The 21374-nt window shown below is 37.1% G+C and overlaps 4 protein-coding genes and 1 long non-coding RNA gene across 5 annotated transcripts; 3 read left to right on the top strand and 2 right to left on the bottom strand.

Moving 5' to 3' along the window:
* The first annotated feature begins 5 nt into the window (after nucleotides 1-5).
* SEP1 (stress enhanced protein 1) lies at nucleotides 6-1911 on the top strand. The gene is made up of 4 exons (XM_086633699.1): nucleotides 6-274; nucleotides 345-449; nucleotides 1248-1426; nucleotides 1623-1911. The coding sequence occupies exons 1-4, from the start codon at nucleotides 241-243 to the stop codon at nucleotides 1725-1727; spliced, it is 423 nt and encodes a 140-aa protein (XP_086489825.1). The 5' UTR covers nucleotides 6-240; the 3' UTR covers nucleotides 1728-1911.
* A 253-nt stretch (nucleotides 1912-2164) lies between these two features.
* On the top strand, nucleotides 2165-5188 carry LOC147544981 (ADP-ribosylation factor 2-like). Its single transcript, XM_086633697.1, has 6 exons — nucleotides 2165-2555; nucleotides 3862-3932; nucleotides 4290-4409; nucleotides 4587-4705; nucleotides 4791-4872; nucleotides 4979-5188. The coding sequence occupies exons 1-6, from the start codon at nucleotides 2408-2410 to the stop codon at nucleotides 4982-4984; spliced, it is 546 nt and encodes a 181-aa protein (XP_086489823.1). The 5' UTR covers nucleotides 2165-2407; the 3' UTR covers nucleotides 4985-5188.
* A 743-nt stretch (nucleotides 5189-5931) lies between these two features.
* LOC147544982 (uncharacterized) lies at nucleotides 5932-12736 on the top strand. Its single transcript, XR_015223266.1, has 2 exons — nucleotides 5932-7074; nucleotides 12334-12736. It is a non-coding gene; the product is annotated as an uncharacterized LOC147544982 (long non-coding RNA).
* On the bottom strand, nucleotides 6367-12911 carry LOC147544983 (Leucine-rich repeat (LRR) family protein). The gene is made up of 2 exons (XM_086633696.1): nucleotides 12334-12911; nucleotides 6367-7074 (listed from the first exon to the last, which is right to left on the bottom strand). The coding sequence occupies exons 1-2, from the start codon at nucleotides 12772-12774 to the stop codon at nucleotides 6367-6369; spliced, it is 1149 nt and encodes a 382-aa protein (XP_086489822.1). The 5' UTR covers nucleotides 12775-12911.
* Nucleotides 12912-15465: 2554 nt separating this feature from the next.
* LOC147544984 (putative isoaspartyl peptidase/L-asparaginase 2) lies at nucleotides 15466-17171 on the bottom strand. Its single transcript, XM_086637387.1, has 4 exons — nucleotides 16932-17171; nucleotides 16619-16852; nucleotides 16243-16329; nucleotides 15466-16116 (listed from the first exon to the last, which is right to left on the bottom strand). The coding sequence occupies exons 1-4, from the start codon at nucleotides 17091-17093 to the stop codon at nucleotides 15613-15615; spliced, it is 987 nt and encodes a 328-aa protein (XP_086493513.1). The 5' UTR covers nucleotides 17094-17171; the 3' UTR covers nucleotides 15466-15612.
* Nucleotides 17172-21374: the final 4203 nt, after the last annotated feature.

Below are 21374 nucleotides of genomic sequence, written 5' to 3' on the forward strand. Positions count from 1 at the left end.
ATTTGTACATGTAGGATTGTTGATTGAAAACTTTAACACAACACGTGAAATTTCTCTTTAAATTGTAATGTAAGCGTGGTGTAAGGAATAAGGGGCGATCTCTCTAGCTGTCTGAACAACAAGACATTGAGAGCTCAAGAGGATGACACGTTCGCACTTAGACGTCCGTAATAGATAGGAATTCAAAGGCGATCTTCTACCATTACAACTTCTCTAGCTTGGAGAAAACAGCAGCCAACAATGGCCCAAGCTCATGCATCTCCTTCTCTATACTGTAGTACTCTTCTCTCTATCTAGGGTTTGTAGTTTGAGAAATATCTCATCTTCAATTGTTTCTCTTGCAGGTTTTAATCTTGTGAAATCAACCCAAGCTCGTCCTGTTTCTCAAATTCCTCTATCCACCTTAGCTAGTGTTGCTGGATCCTTCACTCGAGGAGGCTCTCCACTTTGTAAGTATCTCATTTACTCCTCTTCAAATTGATTTGCTTGTTTTCTTCATTTTTAGCTCCATTACTTGGAATTCTATTGCTAATTCTATTTTTCCCAACTAATTGTCTCCTACCCACTTATATAGATACCCACCAAATTGAGAAAATTAGGGTTAATTTTCGATTTTGATAATCTCTTACACCTTAAATTCATTCAGCATTTGAAGTTGGAGAATAATCTTGTATAGGTTTAATTCTACCCAATTGATAATTGACCTAATAAAGCATTTCATGTTCGATATAGATAATCAGAGAATCAATACTAGCTATAGAAAGTGTTTATATTCTCTCCTATGTTTCAATTTGCTTATTAGGGGCAAATATTAGGTTACTAATTTTCATGGTCAACTAAAATGTTGTCATAGGTTTTGAGTTGGATGTCCACAAATCTAATATGTTATAGCTAATGCAACATATGATAGGCATAACGATAACACATGTTCTATGTCATCGAAAAAAAACATGTATTAGGCTCAAAGAATTCCCGGGGCATGTAAGAATAGTCCCACATAGACAAAGAAAGTCTCATAACATAGTAAGTAATATTTGGGGACCACCCACTCGGGTCCAATCATCCCTTTGCCAATTGATTTTGAGTTTGACGCACACAAAGGTCAATTTCATGTCTGTGAGTCATAATCTGGCTCCTCCAAGGATGATGGTCGGAATTCACTATTCATCCTATTGTATCATTGTTCTAGTTTACATTTCGTTATACACAGTAATATGGAAATGCTGATGTTTTGTTATTGCTTTCAGTGGTCTGGAAGATTACCAGTCAAAGGAAGTTGAGCTTCAAAGCAAATTCAGTTTCTATAAGATGTGAACAAGGTACAAAAGATAGCAACGAGTTGGGTGTTTGGCTCGGACGGTTTGCTATGATTGGATTTGCAGTTGCTCTCACCGTTGAAGTATCAACCGGCAAGGGACTTTTGGAGGTAATGGGATCTTCTTGGTTCTAAAAACATAGATATCGTTTGTTCACTGCTTTAGTAAGTTCGAATTTAAGACTCCAAAGAGCTTACATGGAGTAACGATTCTAACGTCATAACTGTCGGCTAGATCTCAAAGTTCAATTGTAACGAGATTTGATCTATGAATACTGATCAAACTACACTGACATTGTTTATGCAGAATTTCGGACTTCTAACACCCCTTCCAACAGCAGCGTTAGGAGTTACAGGGGTCGTGGGTGTTTTGACAGCGATCTTTATCTTTCAATCAGCTTCCAAAGATTGAACGATATCAAGTTTTATATTTATTCTGAACCGTTTGTGTTTCATGTAAGTTTGTTTCACATAAAATCCGTGTTTGTTTTGTTGTTGTAAATGTGAGCAACACAGTTCAACTTAAGAATACACGTAGTTGAAGGGTAAACAGGTGAAGCTATTTGAAAGACAATGTTGCTCATTTTTCCTCCAAATTTCAGCTTCTCTAGCAAATCGCTGGTCGTATGTTTGTTTGTTTTCTCATTGTCCGAATATAACTTCTCTAACTCGCCTGAATTTGAATCATCTGAATCAAAAGGACCTGAAATCAACCTGAATGAGCCATTGAAACTAGTTAGCCATCATGTGTCACTCAAGTACCCTCTCGCGACCCACTAGTCACCCACCTTTTTGCAACCCAAGTCGAATCTATGAAGATAAATTCCAAAAAACATTTTCATTCTAGAAAGTTAAGGCAACAACTACCAAAGAAAGAAAGAAGAAAAAGTTGCTGCTCTTTATTCTTCATCTTCTTATCAAGAATCCGATTCTCCACTTCTCTTTATCTCTCTCTACTTTATTCTCTCCAAGAATTTCTTTATATATAGAGAAATCTTCTTCATTTTGATCTCTTCTCCATCTAATCCTGCTCTGTTTCTTTACTTTCTACTTCTGAAATTCTTAGTTTGAATCAGAAATCTTTCTTTAGAAATGGGAATGGCAATATCTCGTCTGGTAAGGATGTTGTTTGCAAAGCGTGAAATGAGAATTTTGATGGTGGGTCTTGATGCTGCCGGAAAGACAACAATTCTTTACAAACTGAAGCTCGGAGAGATTGTCACTACCATACCAACGATCGGTACATTTCTTTCTAATCCATTTATATTACCAATAAAAAACAACTTACTCCATCTATATTACCAATCATAAACAACTTCAATATATTTCATCTGCTTGAGAGAAACAAGTCTTAAAAAATTCACTAATTAAACACGTAGTAAAATCTATTGTTTTTGTATCTTTATAAATCAAATAAAACTATTGATGTGGTGAAGAACACTTCCTAGCAGACATATCAAAAGATGGGATGGTAAAGTTGTCTGAAATAACACCAGAAGTCATTACTTGATAAGCAGCTTCAGCATATGTGTTTCATCCCACCTTATGTAACTCTCTGGATTCTTACAAACATTATTCATCTCACTTGTCTCAGCATTTTCTTCGTAGAGATAAGCGTCCGACCCTCTTGCTTCACAGCAAACTACTGAAAGTGTATCTTTATTTTCTAAAAATCCAAATTTTAACGTCTTCAGTTGATGAACGCATTGATGCAACAGCATAATGAGATTAAATTATGTTGACATGAGGGTATAGCTCTCTAAGTTGCTTGATAGTGAATTGAAGGAGAGGATTGTGATGGTTAGCAACTTGGTTCAATTCATTAATACACCCATTTTGATCATAGACATGTTCACGAGGATAGTTATATTGATCTTTATGAAGACACCCAATTGCGATTAATTCTTCCACCATTACTTGCGCTGCTCCTAGAGATATTACTTCGTTAACTGTCGCAGTAATTTTGCTAACCACACTAGGCACCATCTCTTGGAGTTCACTACTGTCTTTGTCTTAAGTATAAGTACCAATTCCTCCCACGTAAAACAATGAACTCCAAAAAATTGTTGACAACCTTTGGAGTCAGAACACAAAGATGGGAGTAGGGTTTTGAACCATTCCATCTGAACGCCCAATGAATTCTTAGTTGCATGAGCGGATAACGACGAGTTGACAACTTCATCAAGAACAGTAGCTCCAATGACTGCGAACAGTTGACAATATCATTTTGGTTGACAGAAATGAAGGGGAAAGGGTGAAATCAAAAGCCAACTTTAGATTTGAGTTCAGCAGATATCCCGAGGGCTTCAGGCTGTTTTAACTCCTCAGACTTTACCCAAACAGCACAGCTAGTACAACAACCTGTGTTTTAGCTTTCATGGTAAACTAACTCACACAATCACAAAAAGTAACATTTCTAAATTTAAGCCACCCAAGTGGGTTTTCAAGAGAAATTATTGGTAATAAGAACCACGGCCGAACGAACACTCGTTATTGTGTAGACATTTCTTAATTTAATCTCAACATCTTCACTTTCCATGGCTCAGGTTTTAATGTAGAAACTGTTGATTATAAGAATGTTAGCTTCACTGTCTGGGATGTTGGAGGCCAAGATAAGGTATTAATCTTTTCTGAGTAGTTCCTAAACTGCTCCTATATTGGCATAGCAACCAATCCATTCGTGCCAAAATTCGTGTCCGGGTACTATGTGACTAGTAATCAGACAGTCTATTATATACTTTTTCCGTTTTTGCCATATATCTCAAGGAAGTAATGACTCAGAACTAGAGCTTTTGGATCACTAGTTGGACCAAAACTGGATATAGAATTTAAACAATTTACACTTTGTTGGGTTATTTTCATTGGGTTTGATCAAAATAGCTCTATCATTTGTTCATATGTTTATAGTTAAGGTTGTTTGCTTTCAAACTTGTATAGCAAACTAACATATATGTATGTTTCAAATTCGGGAAAGATTCGACCATTGTGGAGGCATTACTTCCAAAACACCCAAGGCCTTATTTTCGTGATCGATAGCAATGACAGAGATCGGATACTAGAAGCGAAAGATGAGCTCCACAGGATGCTTAGTGAGGTTAGATATCTTTCTAAGAAGCTAATTTAACAAGTGAGGCTTTCCCCCACTTATGAACTGATTTGCTTCCCCTTACACAATCTTTGTGGGGATTTTTTGTTCACTCGATGTAGCCGTTTGTTCTACATCTTTTCTTCAAAATCGATATGAATTTGGTACTTGTGTTTCTTGTTACAGGAGGAACTACGAGAGGCAACGGTTTTAATCTTTGCTAATAAGCAAGACCTTCCAAATGCCATGAGTGTATCTGAAATCACTGATAAACTAGGTCTACACTCGCTTCGTCAGAGACGATGGTATGTCTATGAAACGCTAGAAAAGTAAATTTTGAAAAACTAATGCAGCGAAAAATGGTTGTAAAAATTAAATAATATTTTGCAGGTACATTCAAAGTACTTGTGCTACCTCTGGTGAAGGACTTTATGAGGGCCTTGATTGGTTATCCAACAATATCTCCAACAAGGTAATAATTTCTCTCTCTCTCTCTCTCCTAACTAAGACTGTTGCATTCATATACCCATATTCATAACACTAAACTATCTCATCCTTTCCTGCCTTTTCTTCTGCAGCCATGAACTTGCTTATTTGGTCATTTGGTGACCTCTGAAGAATACCAACTAGAGTTTATAAGAATATGTATTGAAGACTAGCTATGTTTCCTACCTTCTTATGTTGAGATCAAATTAAATGGTTGTGGCAAAGCAAACTTCCTTTGAAAGTAGTTCTAAATGTACAATAATCATTACCATCAATGCCCATTGAGCCTAACTATCTTAAAACCCGTTTGCTAGGAAAGCGTTTCCTTAAGGCATAACTACTTTGCTTATGCAAGGCTCCAACGGTTAAAATCATATACCTTTCCGCAACTTTTGAGTTGCAAAACTACTTTGCTAATGCAATTGGCTCTGATCGTTGTCGGTTAAAATCTTACGCCTCCCTGCGAAGCTTGAGTTGCCTAAACGCACATTTTTAAATGTCTTTGAAAACCATTTTAGAGGGAGACCCTGTCCCGAGTCTATAACTCAAATATGGAGATGGTAAATAGGAGAGAAAGAAAAGGAGCGCGAACAAAGTTTGAAAAACAGAAGTGTAGAAAAAATATTAAAAATGACAAATAAAAGTTAACTAACAAAATAGTTAGTCTAGAGGGCCAAATTTTGAAGTGAAGATAAATTGAGGGTCAAAATGAAACTTGGAGAAGCCTTCACTATGGCCAAATAAATTTTACCTACTTTTTGACATTTTGTTCATAACAGGGTTTCAGGAAATGAGGAAAATATCATCCCACCCCTCATTCCCTTGGAATAAGACATTTTTCTTCTTGTCTTCTCCACTGAAAATGTACTCAACCTTGGGCTACCCATGGTTCAGAATCATTTCATTTAAAGAGAGAAAAAAAGATTATGTCTCGAGCATTTGTATTTTTATTACAAAATTAACATGATTTCACTGTCAATATTCAAAATTTACTCTTTTAATTATTAGATTTAATGTAAACGGACAAGTTTATAACTATCCGTACTCCAAACGTTTACAAGATTTATGCCGACAAATAGTAAAAGTTTACAACTATCCGTATTAGAAATTTACATTTTTTGAACGCAAGATTGTGCTACTTTAAAAATATACTCCGTATACTATCCGAGCTATCATCATTGTATAAGCCGACAAATAGTAAAAGTCAAGTTCGGGTAGACCAAGTATAGAGAGTTTTTTTTTTGGAAGAAAGTATAGAGAGTTTATCTATAACAAGGAATTGAATTAGTCCACTTTATTAAGCTTCTAACTACTAAGTTGTCGACCGACAATTTTCCACTTCTAAATTGTCTTTTTTAAGTTCGGAAAACAATAATATTTTATATAATCTAATCATTATTTAATCCTAAACAAGTTAAATCATCAACAATAAACCTAAATTACAAAAGTTACAAACTAAACTTATAATTTAGGATGTAATTTAAAGCTTTCTTCCATAGACTTGCTTGCATATTGAAATGGGTTTTTGAGAAGGCAAACAAAGCTGTGAAGAAACCGGACAACTTTCAAAACAGTTATCCCCTAAACTTCCCAAAATCGGACTAGAATTAGAACCATTAGAAAAGAACCAGGATGGAACTTTCCCATTTAAGAAATTTCCGTCCAAAAATAACCTCCTCAATGACATCTTATTACTATATGGAATCCGACCACGAAGCTTATTATGACGAAGATTCAAGGAGGACAAAAATGGAAAGTTTTCAAAATTTACAGGCAAGTAACCTTCAAGTTGATTGAACCCTAAATCGACGGCTATTAAATCACTACTTCCTGAGACTGTCGGTTTCAGAACTTCGACAAGTGTAAAACTGTTATTTGATAGATTAACTTGTTGCAGAGATGGAAGTTGAAAAAACCAACCTTTTAACGTTCCAGAGAAGGAATTAGCACTTAATTCCACAACTACCAGGTGATTTAAACCTTGAAATGAAGATTCTGAGAGAAACCCAGAAAGGGAATTTGATTTAATGGCGATTTCAGCTAAATTTGGGGGTAATTTTGGTAAAGAACCCATGAATTTATTGAAGCTGAGATCCATTGATCTTAAGGTAGAGAGAGAATTGAAGGTTTTAGGGAGATACCCAGAGAGGGAATTATGTGAAATGTCAAGAGATTTGAGTGATTTTAGGTGTTAGAATAATAATATTATAGTTAAGGGTTGTTTTAGTAATTTGCCCTTTAAGGGTCTTTTAGTCTTTTTATCTTTACTCATATATGTTATCTTGTAAAACCTAATTCAATCAATGAAGTCTCTTGCCTCCATTAGAGAGTTTCTCTCATCTTCTCCTCTTGAAATATTGTTATCATGTTCAATATGGTATTAGAGCTTTTTAAGATTTAAAAGGACCTAAGTTGGTAATGTCAATTTCAAATAGTTTATGGTAGACTGGTGGTGGTTTAAACTATTCTTTGTTTAGTTTGAAAATGGGGGAGGTGGTTTAGTGGAGACTTGGAAGGGTTATTGGAGTGGTGTGTGGCTGGTGTTAGATAAGAAAAGGGGGTGGTTTCCTTGGGTGGTTTCCTTGGGTGGTTTGTGTGAAGAAGAGGCGGTATTTGGATTCATTATTTGGATTCCGTTTTTGAAGGTGGTTTTGGCAGATTTGTTGGGAAGATTGAAAATTATTGGTGGTGTTGAAGGGTGCTGTGTTAGTGGCCGTTTGGAAATTTGTTGGGTATGAGTTGTTGACATATTTGTTTGGAATGGTTGGAAATCATCAGTGGCTTTGAAGACTTGAAATTATTGACGGCATATTTGTTGGGCGTTTTATTTTTGGAGATTTGGAAATTATTTACGGTTTTGAAGGGTGATTAATCTTCGATTTTGCTATTCTCATTGCGTATCTGGTATTGTTATTTCGCACCTCTTCTTCGTATTTCTTTCGCTAGTCTATTTGGTCTTGTTATTTGTTTGGTTATATTTGCTTTGTTGGTTATATTTGGTATTGAATTGAAAAATGGAGGTTGGAAAAGATGATTCATTGCAAGCTATTAGTGTAAGATTGAATGGTAAGAACTACTCATATTGGAGTTTTTTGATGAGAAATTTTTTGAAAGGAAAATACTTGTGGGATTACATTGATGGTACTGTTGTTCAACCAATTGATAGATCGAAAGAAAACTTTGCTGAGTTATCTAGGATTTGGGAAGCAAACAATTCAAAAATTATTACGTGGATTAATAACTCAGTAGATAACACTATTGGATATCAGTTGGCGAAATTTCAAACTTGTCGTGAGATGTGGTTTTACTTAGCAGATATGTTCCAACAGTCGAACTTTGCAACACAATATAAGTTAGAAGCTGATATTAGAAATATGGAACAGAGAAATATGAGTATTCAAGAATTTCATGCTGCAATGACTGATCTTTGGGATCAGTTGGCTCTTACTGAATCTGAAGAGTTGCAGGCTTGTCTTCCTTATATTGCTCGTAGGGAGGAAGGTCGTTTGGTTCAGTTTTTGATGGCTTTGCGTAGTGATTTTGAATCAATTCGTAGTACGATTTTGCATAGCAAGCCACTTCCCTCCATTGCTAAAGTTGTTAATGAGCTTATGGCTGAAGAGACACGTCTCAAGTATCAAGCAAGGAAAGACATTCTTCAAACACCTATTGAAACTGTGTTAGCTGTTCATTCGAAGCCACATCAGAACCATCAGAACAAACCTCATACAAAGGTTGCTATGGATGAATGCAACTTTTGTAAGCAAAAGGGTCATTGGAAGGCTCAATGTCCCAAGTTAATGAAACAACAGAATCAGAGACCTCAAAAGAATTTTCAATATAACACTGCAGCAGTTATACCGCAATCTGACTCGTCTGGTTCTAGTGGCTCATCTTCTTTTGTGCCCAAAACTGATAATGTGGTTGATCAATTTCAAATGTTTCAGAAATTTCTTGCTATGCAGCCACATGCTATGTCCACCTCTGTTCCACAAGACCTTTTAGCTCCTAAGCCTTCTAGTACTCCATTAGACTCACTCTCAGATCAGTTTCAGAGATTCTTAGCCATGCAGCCTCATGCCTTGTCTTCTTCTGAAGGTTTGTCTTCTCTTATTTCTTCGTCAGGTATGCCTTCTTCAGTTTGGATTTTAGATTCTGGCGCCTCTCGTCATATGTCTCCTGACTTATCATCTTTTGTTTCACTAAAGCATATATCTGATCTCCCTGTCCGAACCGCTGATGGCACACCAATGTCATTAGGGGGTATTGGCTCCGTTGTCACACCTAATCTATCTCTTCAGAATGTTCTTCATGTTCCTAAACTTAGTTTAAATCTTGCTTCAATTAGTCAGTTGTGTGATTCTGGATGTTTGGTTTTATTTTCTTCTACTGGTTGTTATGTGCAGGATGTACAATCTCAGAAGCTGATTGGGACAGGCCGTAGGCATGGGGCATTATATTTTGTAGAGGAACTGAAAGTACCTGATCTTGCAGCTTCCACTTTTGACTTGTCATCCTTCCGTTTGAGTTCTTCCTCTTCTAGTTTTTACTTATGGCATTCTCGTCTTGGTCATGTTTCAGCATCTAGGTTGAAATATTTAGTGTCAACTGGTGCATTAGGAAATTTGCAAGTTAACAACATTTCTGATTGTAGTGGTTGCAAACTTGCAAAATTTTCTGCTTTACCTTTTGCTCGGAGTTTGTCTGTTTCAGTGAAACCTTTTGATTTAGTTCATTCTGATGTATGGGGTCCTTCTCCTGTTCCCACAAAAGGAGGTTCTCAATACTATGTTTCCTTTATTGATGATTGCACTCGTTTTTGTTGGGTTTATCTTATGAAACATCGTTCTGACTTTTATGATATTTATCAACAGTTTCGAGCCTTAGTTAAAACACAATATTCTTCTATCATTAAGTGTTTTAGATGTGATTTAGGAGGGGAATATACTTCAAATAGGTTTCGTGAATTGCTTGCTATGGATGGAACTGCACATCAATCTTCGTGTACAGATACTCCTGAGCAAAATGGTGTTGCTGAGAGGAAGCATCGACACATCGTTGAAACTGCTCGTTCTTTGCTATTGTCTGCCTCTGTTCCTAGTGAGTATTGGGGTGAAGCTGTTCTCACTGCAGTAAATTTAATTAATAAAATTCCAACTTCCCATTGTTCAGGTTTGTCTCCTTTTCAAGAATTGACAGGGCATGCCCCTGACTACTCATCGTTAAGAGTTTTTGGGTGTACTTGTTTTGTTCTTCGTCCTCGTGTTGAGCGTAGTAAGTTATCTTCTCGTTCTGCCATGTGTGTATTTCTTGGTTATGGTGAAGGTCAGAAGGGTTATCGGTGTTATGATCCAGTTACTCAAAAATTTTATGTGTCACGTCATGTTATATTTTTAGAGCATATACCTTATTTTTCTATTCCTGCTAATGCTCATGATGTGTCTCCCTCTAACCTAATCCATATTGATCCTTTTTCTGATATTTGTGATACTCCTACTGCTCATGTTGAACCTGTTGCACCTGATGTTACTGATGCTCCTGTCACTTGTGATGTCCCTCCAATCCCTACGGCTGACCAAGCTCCTAATGAGATTGCACATCCACCTTCTCGTTATCCTCCTCGTCTTCGTAAGTCTACTCAATTACCTGATTTTGTTTATTCTACTTTTTCTCCTTCCTTTACTTCTTTCTTAGCATCTATTCATTGTCACTCTGAGCCTTCTTCCTATAAGGAGGCAGTTGTTGATCCTCTTTGGCAAAAGGCAATGGCTGAAGAACTCTCTGCTTTGCATAAGACGGATACATGGGATTTGGTACCTCTACCTTCTGGTAAACGTACTATTGGTTCTCGTTGGGTATACAAAATTAAAACAAAGTCTGATGGGTCTATTGAACGGTACAAAGCACGACTAGTTGCTAAGGGGTTTTCGCAGGAGTACGGGATGGACTATGAGGAGACTTTTGCTCCGGTTGCAAAAATGACTACTGTTCGTATGCTTATTGCAGTTGCCTCGGTTCGTCAATGGCATATCTCTCAAATGGATGTTAAAAATGCTTTCTTAAATGGAGATCTTCAGGAAGAAGTTTATATGACTCCTCCTCCTGGTGTTCCACATAAACATGGAGAAGTTTGTAAGCTTAAGAAAGCATTATATGGTCTCAAACAGGCACCGCGAGCTTGGTTTGAAAAGTTCTCAAATGTAGTTACGTCTCTTGGTTTTGCTTCTAGCAATCATGATTCGGCTCTTTTTGTCAAATGCAGTGTTGCAGGTCGCATTCTTTTGTCGTTGTATGTCGATGACATGATTATTACTGGTGATGATGTTGATGGCATTGCATCTTTGAAGTTGCAGTTAGCTAACCAATTTGAAATGAAGGATCTCGGCACTCTTCGTTATTTTTTGGGGATTGAAGTAGCCTCTACCCCACAAGGTTATCTTCTCTCCCAGTCCAAGTACACTACGGATATTCTTGAGCGTGCTCGTATCAGTGATACTCGGACAGTCGACTCTCCTATCGAGTCTAATGCTCGTTATTCTTCTACAGATGGTACTCCTTTAGCAGATCCTACACTATATCGTACTATTGTTGGTAGTTTAGTTTATCTCACTATTACTCGTCCAGATATTGCATATGCTGTGCATGTTGTTAGCCAGTTTGTGGGTTCACCTACTACAGTTCATTGGGCAGCTGTTCTTCGTATTCTGAGATATCTTCGAGGTACTTGCTTTCAAAGTCTCTTTCTTTCATCGACTTCCTCCTTGACTTTGCGAGCATATTCAGATGCAGACTGGGCGAGCGATCGCACAGATCGTAAGTCTATTACAGGTTATTGTGTATTCTTGGGTGATTCCCTTATTTCTTGGAGGAGCAAGAAACAGACTGTTGTATCTAGATCATCTACTGAAGCTGAGTACCGTGCTATGGCGTCTACGACAGCTGAGATAGTTTGGTTACGAGAGTTACTTGCAGACATGGGTGTTTCCATTCCAAAGCCTACTCCTATGTATTGTGACAATCAAAGTGCTATCCATATTGCTCATAATTCAGTCTTTCACGAACGCACCAAGCACATTGAGATTGATTGTCACTTTACTCGACATCATTTCACTCAAGGCACCATCAGTTTGCCGTTTGTCTCATCCGCTATGCAGATTGCTGACTTGTTCACTAAGTCACACTCGGTTCCACGCTTTCGTTTCTTAACTAGCAAACTCTCGATGCTTTTCAACACCGCACCGTGAGTTTGAGGGAGGGTGTTAGAATAATAATATTATAGTTAAGGGTTGTTTTAGTAATTTGCCCTTTAAGGGTCTTTTAGTCTTTTTATCTTTACTCATATATGTTATCTTGTAAAACCTAATTCAATCAATGAAGTCTCTTGCCTCCATTAGAGAGTTTCTCTCATCTTCTCCTCTTGAAATATTGTTATCATGTTCAATATTAGGGAAGTTAATGAAGGAGGAAGAGTACCTGAGAACGAGTTGAATCGGAGAGTTAGTGTTTCAAGGTTAGAGAGAGAAGAAATGGAAGAAGGAATTGAACCATAAAAAGAATTTTCAGAAATGTCGATGTGGGTAAGTTGAGTGAGTGATGAAATAAGAGGAGAGAGAGTTCCTGAGTAACCAACTGGGTCAAGAACAAGTGAAGTGATACGAGTTGAATCGGAGTTGCAGGTGAAACCACAGATGAAATGAGTTTTATGAGGAACAGAGCAAGGATCAAAAGTAAAGTTCCAAGAATAAAGACATGACCAAGAAGGAATTGAAGTGGGTTTAATGGAGGATTTAAATGCTTGAAGTGCTGAAATATCAGAAGGAAGAGTTAGAGCTTGAAGATTAATGAAGAAAGAGAAAGTAAGAAGAAATTGAACAAGGGTATTAGACATAATGAGAATTTGCTTTCTCTCTCTTCTCTCTCTCTGTAATTTGTATGAGTTTTGAAGGGAGAAAAGAGGTAGAAGAAGAGAGGTGCCGGCAAGGAAGATGATGGAAGATAGTAGTTTCTCTCTCTAAAAATGGGGAAATGTTGCTACATTTGTGAGCTCGAGAGAAGAGAGTCTCTTGGTTGTCTTTCATTTCATCCCACACAAACAAAAACAAAACCTAAAAAAGAAAAAGTGTCGGTGTCAGAGCATAAAAGCCTGGTATTACGTCCACACGAACTATTTCGACACAAACCACTAAACTCGTATTTTTATTTCCACTTTAGACACTGTTTTCACACTATTAATCAAGCTGTCATTGACCAAAGAGCAAGGGCTCTTCACCATTTTTTTTTAAGTGAAATATTGCAATTTATTTATATAGTATATGACAAAGTTTACAGAATTTGAAACTTTATCGAGCAAAAAAAAAGAAAGATATAATTTCAGCTTTAACCGGTTTTCTTTATACAGTATGGTAGTCATTTTGACGACACTTGTTGTCGTTGCCTATGAAGTTGGACAAAAGAGTAGATCCGAGTACAAAACGACTTAAGCCAAAATTTACTATTTTCATACTGAAGAAAGAACTTATCCAAATATCCTCAAACACTATGTTAAATGTATAAAACAAACAAGAGAAGGCAACCAAAGAAAACAACTAAAAACTGTTAATTATAGGGATGGAAGATACAAACACCAAAACACCCATATTTCCACTAGAGACCTTGATGTTCCCCAAGATTGAACAAAAAAGATTGAAAATCACTCGATAAGTCCACAAATGAAACAAGCTAGTAGAGCTTGCAACAAAGAGAATGAGAGTTGCACTAGTAGACTTTTTCTTTTTCTTCAAAAGTCATTATACTATTAAGCTTTGTTAGTATGTCTCGTTGTTTACGGTATGATTCCCCCTTCACTTTTACAATTTCTAGTTTTGAATTTCAGAGATCAAACTACGAGAACCACAAGATTGTTGTATTGTTTTTGGCATCTCGTTTACGACATGATTCACCCTTCTCTTTTTTGCAGTATTTAGTTATGAATTTAGGAGATCAACCTAGAAGAGTTAAGGATTCAAACTGTTGTACTTTTTTGACATGAAGTTTACGGTATGATCCCCTCCCCCCCTCCCCTTTTACAGTTTTTAGATTTTAGAGATCAAACTATAAGAGCTAGGGGATTCAAATTGTTGTACAATATTTTTTTCACATTAACTTTAAGAATCGTTATGATACATTCATTACATAAGATAGATGCATAATGAATATATAATATGTAGATACGTCATGAACTGAATAAGTCTATAACTGCCTTCATCGAAGACATCTCGGGCCTAAAGGTTATGTAAACACTCTGAAAGACATCCTATGGAACCTAAAACCCATTTATTCATATCTTTACTTTTTAGAGTTAATTCCTATATGGCCCCCTACTTTGTGACCAGCTTCCTCTATGGCCCCTTTTTTTCGTAAATTCAAATATGGCCCCCTATTTTCAAGTAAATGTCATTACTACCCTTCTTAATTCTAAATTTAAAACATTAAAAAAAAGTTATTTCTACCTCACCCCTCTTTCTCTCCACCTCATCTCTCCCTACACCTCACCCCCTCTCTCTCTCTCCAATTCACCTCTCTCTCTCCAACTCACCTCTCTCTCTCTCCAACTCACCTCTTTCTTCTCCGGCAAGGTCGCCAGCCGGAAAACCCCCTCCCTCTCTCTCCAACTCACCTCTCTCTCTCTCCAACTCACCTCTGTTCACGAACAGATCCTCCGGCGAAAGGAAACCCCCTTCGCCGGAGTTTTTAGAGAGAGAGAGGGTGGAGAGATTTTTTTTTAAAAAAAATTTAGAGAGAGAGGAGAGGAGTTTTTTTTTTTAGGTTTGAATTTTCCGGCCGGCGACCTTGCCGGAGAAGAAAGAGGTGAGTTGGAGAAAGAGAGAGGTGAGTTGGAGAGAGAGAGAGGGGTGAGGTGTAGGGAGAGAGATGAGGTGGAGAGAAAGAGGGGTGAGGTGGAAATAACTTTTTTTAATGTTTTAAATTTAGAATTAAGAAGAGTAGTAATGACATTTACTTGAAAATAGGGGGCCATATTTGAATTTATGAAAAAAAAAAGGGCCATAAAGTAAGCTGGTCACAAAGTAGGGTACTCAGCCACTACACCAAGAGGTAGTGGACAAACTCTTGTAGTTCTATAAGAACAAATCATGTCTTCAAATTTTTTGACTTGAGAAGTTGCGAGGGTCATCATTTTTCAAATTTAGCCCGAATTGGTATTGAGGTTCCACTACGGGAAGTTTTGTAGGTAACCCCCCCCCCCCCCCCCCCCCCCCATTCTTGTTAAAAGGCCTCTTCCTTGTGAATTTGGTATCGGCCCGAATTTACAAGAGAATATTCGGTACGAGTCCACCGAATTCACAAGAGACTATACGGTACGAGTTCGCCGAAATTCACTCCGGTAGCTTTTTTTTGTGACTTCGGTGGACTCGTACCTAATTGTGAATTTGTGATTTAATTGGACTCATACCGAATTGACAAGAGGGGTCCTTTAACAAGAATGGGGGCCCCTATAAAACCTCCCATCTACTAAATAGTCCCAAAATGTTTTGGAGTTTTAAAGGCACCATCATCATACAAACTACACCAACATTAAAACTGACTCAAACTCTAGATGAGGGTTTAGTTTATTTCAAGATATTTTGTTTATCACAAAGGGAAAGAACAGTTGATGATAATGGAAGATATAAATAACCAGCATCTTACTAAATTATCAACCCATGTGAAACGTAGATTACTATATCTCCTATTCCCAAACCCCAATTTCCATAAACCCATCCTCTGTAGCACAACCCCTAAACATCCCTGTAGTGTTGAATCCATAAGCAACCTCTCCCTTGCTTGACACCGCGATTACACCCGCTTGTCCTTCATCCAACCTCTCCCTAATAACAAAGTCAACAGCTTCTTGAAGGCCCAATCCCTTGTACTCCATGACTGCAGCTACATCCCTAGCTAAGGTTGAACGTATAATCGCTTCGCCTTCTCCCGTGCACGATACGCCACATAGATTACAAGCGTAAGTACCAGAGCCTATTAGAGGAGAGTCACCGATCCGGCCAGACTTTTTGTTCATTAGTCCACCTGTGGATGTTGCTGCTGCACAACGACCTTCACTGTCAACAACTACACATCCGACTGTCTCTGGTGCGTATACACTGATGGGAAGTCCGTTCATTTTTAGACCATTGTCTATTGCGGCTCCCGCACCAACACTACATGTCTCAAGAGATGGGATCCTATAATCAAACTGTTCAAGCAAAAACACAAGACGACGACCACAATTACGAAAAAGGAAAATTGAAGGCTCGCCCACCACGGCAAAAATAGCGATAAGAAAGGTAGAATTAAATAAATAAAGAAAAGAAAAACTTACAACAATGGAATTGGACTGTTTGGCTAACTTCAACATTCCCAGGTTTTCTTCAGTGACAAAGTAGTCATTGTCAGCAACTTCAACACCCTATAGAAAAAAGTTCATCTCATATGTTAACAAAATCACATGTCTAATTTGTCTGTTTTCTCAAAAAAAAAAAAAATCATTTTTAGGTGTTACAAGTTTGACTAAACTGATACAATCCACCATTTAAGTTAGGGTTATCTTCCTTGTTTTGAATTGCAAGTTGCCTATTTGATATTTTTAACTTTATATTTTCGAAAAGATTCTGACGTGACAAAAAGTATTTGAATTTTATCGATGTGGGACTATTATTCAAACCACATGATATACAAGAATGAGTTATGATTTATACCTGTTGACGGGCAAAATCTTCAGCACCGGAGAAGGCAAGATAAGAATGAGGAGATTTGTCCATGACGAGACGAGCAAGTGATACTGGATTTTTAACAGTAGTTAATCCTGATACAGCTCCACATCTTCTCTGTGGTCCATCCATTATACTTGCTTCCATCTCCACCGTTCCTTTCTCTGTTAATGCTGATCCTCTTCCTGAATTGAATATTGGATCCGTCTCTAATTCTCTCGCCTGTATTCATCATAATTAATTTAGGGTTTTCATTTACATATTAGAGAGAGAGAGAGAGAGAGAGGGGGGAAGGACGTACGACGAGTTCAACGACATCAATGGCAGGAAGAGAAGAACGAAGAGCAGAGATTCCGAGATTAAGACAGCGAGCGAGAAGTTGTTTAGCTTCTTCTTGTCGTTGTTCTGGGAGGTTAGGGTCGATTCCAGCGCCACCATGGACTGCGATTGCCCAACCACCCATTTTCTCTCTGTTTTTGCCCTCCACGGAACAGAGTTGGCATTTCTTCCTTATTTATAGGATCACTAGTATAGCGGATTCGAAGTTATCAATTTCTTGTATTTGATGAGAGGTTTTTGATTCCGCCCCCACCCACGTGACTGATTCCCTGATTTTGAGAGAATCAGAATCTAACTCAGGAATCCTACTAAAACGGGGAAGTGGTTATTTGCCGCCCAATACGAACGTGCGTGCTATTTCCAACAACTTAGTAGTATTTCAAATGAAATGCTAAATGAACACACAACTTTAGAGATTACCAAGTCAATATCATTTTCAATTGAGTTTTAATGATTAATGTGTGGGAGATGTGGCATAGATACCATACACTTCCCTGTCTCCCATATGAAGTTTCTTCATATCTCCTGCCTAGAGGCCGCCCGAAATCTCTCTCATTGTAGACAAACTAGGTATCTCCCGCGTCCTGTGGGCGCAGTCAATCTCGTCGGACTTATGCCAGTCGTGGTTAAGAACCTCCACAACACAAGCACCACGTGTTTAAACATTCCCTCAGGTGCATGTAACACGATATCTACTTTAAAGCTTCGTCTGACGTCACCTAGAATGAGCCCAAACCTAGGCGTGCTAGCACTATATGAATAACAAAAAGAATGAATAATATCCACCAAATTTTACAGAGAACTAAATAGCATAAATGCGGTTTATGAATTTCACACAAAAAAAAAAGGTGACCGGTTTAGGATATTCAAAATATTCTTAGGAGATAAAGGTTCGGGTCAATCAGATGAGACTCTTAAGAGACATCTATTTTGAGTCTAAAAGTCAATCTTTTTTTAGCTCTTTCGCCCCTCTGATCTTCATTTCCACCCTTCACATTATCATTTCTGACCATCACCGCCGCCACCATCACCGAGGACGTATGTATGAGTCGGGAGGGGCCATGGCTCCCGGCCCTTAACCATTCCCAACAATTGCCACTTAACACATCCATGTCCCATTCTCCCAGCTACCCTTTAAAATTACTTCAAACACCCTTTAAAATCTATTGGCCCTCCCCTTAAGCTTTAAAATCAATGCTCCCTTCCTGAACCCAATCAAAATTTAGGCCCAACTTAAAATAAACAATGACCTAAGGAGTCATTTTTGTTATATACAATTACATCTTAAGTAATGTTTTACGAAGTCAAAGGAGATGTGAGTGTGACAAGTAGAAATGTGAGTATATATAACATTTCTCGTGACTTATATTCTTACTTCATAACTTTCAAGTTCCACCGCCCAGTAACTAATTTTCTATATTTCAAGTTTCTACTATTTCAATATTATTTCAAGTTTCAATTGTTTTTCTAGTTGTTAAGTTATATTGATTCTAATTGCAAAGAGAAATCAATTAAAAAAAATTTTGCGATATGAAATCAGTTGAAGTCACTCAAACTTTGATCTCTCATTATCCAGGATCGGTTGTCTCTCAAATCGTAATTCAAAAGTAGGTACATTTATTAAAGAAAATTGTATTTTCTCTTAGATTCTTTGATTTCGTAAATTGAAAGAGAAAAGCTCAGAAGTTTAGCACATAATCCATGATAGGTGATTTTTGAACTTTGAAAGAGCGAGGGGTTCGATTTTAATACATTAAAGAGAAAAAACTATCAGGTGTAGTAATCTCATATTATTTTTCTTATTTGTGGTTAATATTTATGACTCAATTGATATTGTTAAGTAGTAATTTTGAATGGAATTGATATTTTTTAAGTGCTAGTTTTGAATGGAATAGAATTGATATTTGGATTTAATTGACTTATTTGTGTATAAATTTTTCAAATTTGTTTATGACTAGAATAGTTCGACCATTCCCTAACAAAATTTTGGTTCCGTCCGTGGTCATCACCAAGCACAACCACTAGCACCACATCCAACTACAACCACCACTATCATCGTCGTCATCTTTCCTCCCCTTCTTTCTCTTTCCTACCTCGTTATGTCTCTCCACCCTATCATTTTTTATTTTTCTCCATAGGTTGCTTCTCTCATGGCCATATAACAAAGAAAAAAAAGATGGGGTGTCAGATTTGTTTAAAGGGTTATTTTGCGAATGGGTCGTACATATGTACCTGGTTTTGCGAAAGGGGTATGACTATTTATTATTTTGTGAAAGGGTCGTGGACTAGCATTGACCGTTAAATAAATGTTAGATTTAACATCACATTACATGAATAGTTAATATCGTTATGTAGATGTAATAGGGTCAGCCCAAGTGAATCCGAGACACTATTCCTCTACTTAGATGATTAATATCTATTGATCAAATTTAATTATGTCGTCACTTTTTTTTTCACGAAGAGAGCCCCTTCAGTTTTTCTTATTCTTTTTTTCTTTCTTCCACCTTCGATCTTTTTCGGGTTTTTTAAAGAGGTGTTGTTGATTGAGTTTTACAAAGAGATTGTGCCGACAAAATATGAGCTTAGATTTTTTTGTCAGCTTTCTGTTTTTTTTAATCTTCTTTTTTTTTTTTTTACGAATCCTCGTTATACTTCTTAAATTCATTTTACTTTCAAACTCTTTAACTTCAGTAGCCCGAGTAAAGTTAAGGTTTATCTTCATGTGCTATTAGATTTGCTCTCTCATGATTATGCCGATTTGAAATTTTACTTCTTTTTTATATTCCACATAAATATAACTTGTTTATATCCTTTATTCATTATGTATTAGATTAATAGACTATGAAATTCATTGTTTAAATGTGTAACGCGCTACAAAATCTGGAAAAACAATATTTTCAAGGTAGATGTCTTCATTGCACCTTTGGGAATTTAGTGCCAAATCATATAATTTTCTTAAATGTAATAATATATTTTTAAGTATAGGCTTAGATTAATGGTATTAAATTTAATGGTGTTAGAACTTAACTGGTCAACACTATAATAAATAGTCATGCTCCTTTCGCAAAACCCGGTACTTATGTACGTCCCTTTCGGAAAATAGCCTTTGTTTAAAACTGGGGCGCCTATAAGTCTATAACTTCCCTTACTTACGATAAATAACTTGATGGAAATTGGGCTTACTTCCCTGTTCGTGAGGTCTGCTGGGGCTTTGAATTTTAATTTTTGATGGGCCTGTGTTTCCATTGGTACACTCAGTTTTAGAAAAAACCCAGAAAATGAAAGTTTTGGGAGATAAGATAGACAACCGAATTTGTAATCCTAGATAAGCAAATAAACATGTTATTGGTCATACAACTACTATCACAGTGCACTTGCCACTAAGCATGTCACATAGAACACATGATTACCCATTTAAAAATAAGATCGGATTATTCGGACCATAGTAGAAAAGCAACGAAAGTCTTCAAGAGCAAAAACATATGGATGTGCGGTAAGTAGCAACCCTAGACTGGACGGAGTTTTTGAAGAATCTATCACTTAAGTCGTTGACCCATATTGAAATAAACTAGGTGTTTCAGAGACCGATCTAGATAATATTAGTTGATGATGCCAAAACGTGATATGCAGTATGTATAACACATTATCAGCACGACTGTGGACGTAATTAGTTACAAATTTACAATGAGGTGTTTTGTAGATAAGTTATTAGGGTAGGAGGGAAGTAAAGGAAGTGTAAGCTATGGGAAGCTTCCTTTATGAGAAGACTTTGGTCCCCAAAAGCTAGAAGGGCTCCAGTAAAACAAAATTGAGAACTGTCCTATTCTACTGATCAACAAAGAAAGGGACACTTGAGGCCTAAAAAGCCCAACTCCTGCTGGGGAGCTACTTAGCCAAAACTGTCTCCATTTCAGAGGTAGACCAACAATTATTTACTCTCTCTCTCTCTCTCTCTCTCTCTCTAGTCTCTACTACACCCACTTTCATATACATATAGAGAGATATATATAGAGAGAGAGACTCTCATCCACCACCGTCTGAATACCCCTTTGGAGAATCAGGACCACCCTTATCTACATAAATGTTCATTAGTTTTCCATTTATATATACTAGTTGACATCCTTTTTCATGTGAACATCAATAAGTGTCAAATTACTAAATACCAATACACTTTTGGTTCTAATCTTATCCCTACTCATTTTATGTCATTTAATTGTGTGGGACACATTTATCTAACACTATGACACACTAGTAATACCAAGCGTTCGAACACAAGTTTTTAACTAACTTGATTGGGTTTGTACATACAATTGCGAGGAGTCGTGCAACAATTAATTTTTCATTTTATATTATGCAAATCTTCACTTGCTCTAATACACAAGTTAGTAGTACTAAGACAGGATTC

This window comes from Eschscholzia californica, unplaced genomic scaffold (assembly GCF_041429995.1).
Source record: "Eschscholzia californica isolate CP2 unplaced genomic scaffold, dmEscCali1.0.p SCAF_4, whole genome shotgun sequence".
Lineage (NCBI taxonomy): Eukaryota > Viridiplantae > Streptophyta > Magnoliopsida > Ranunculales > Papaveraceae > Eschscholzia > Eschscholzia californica.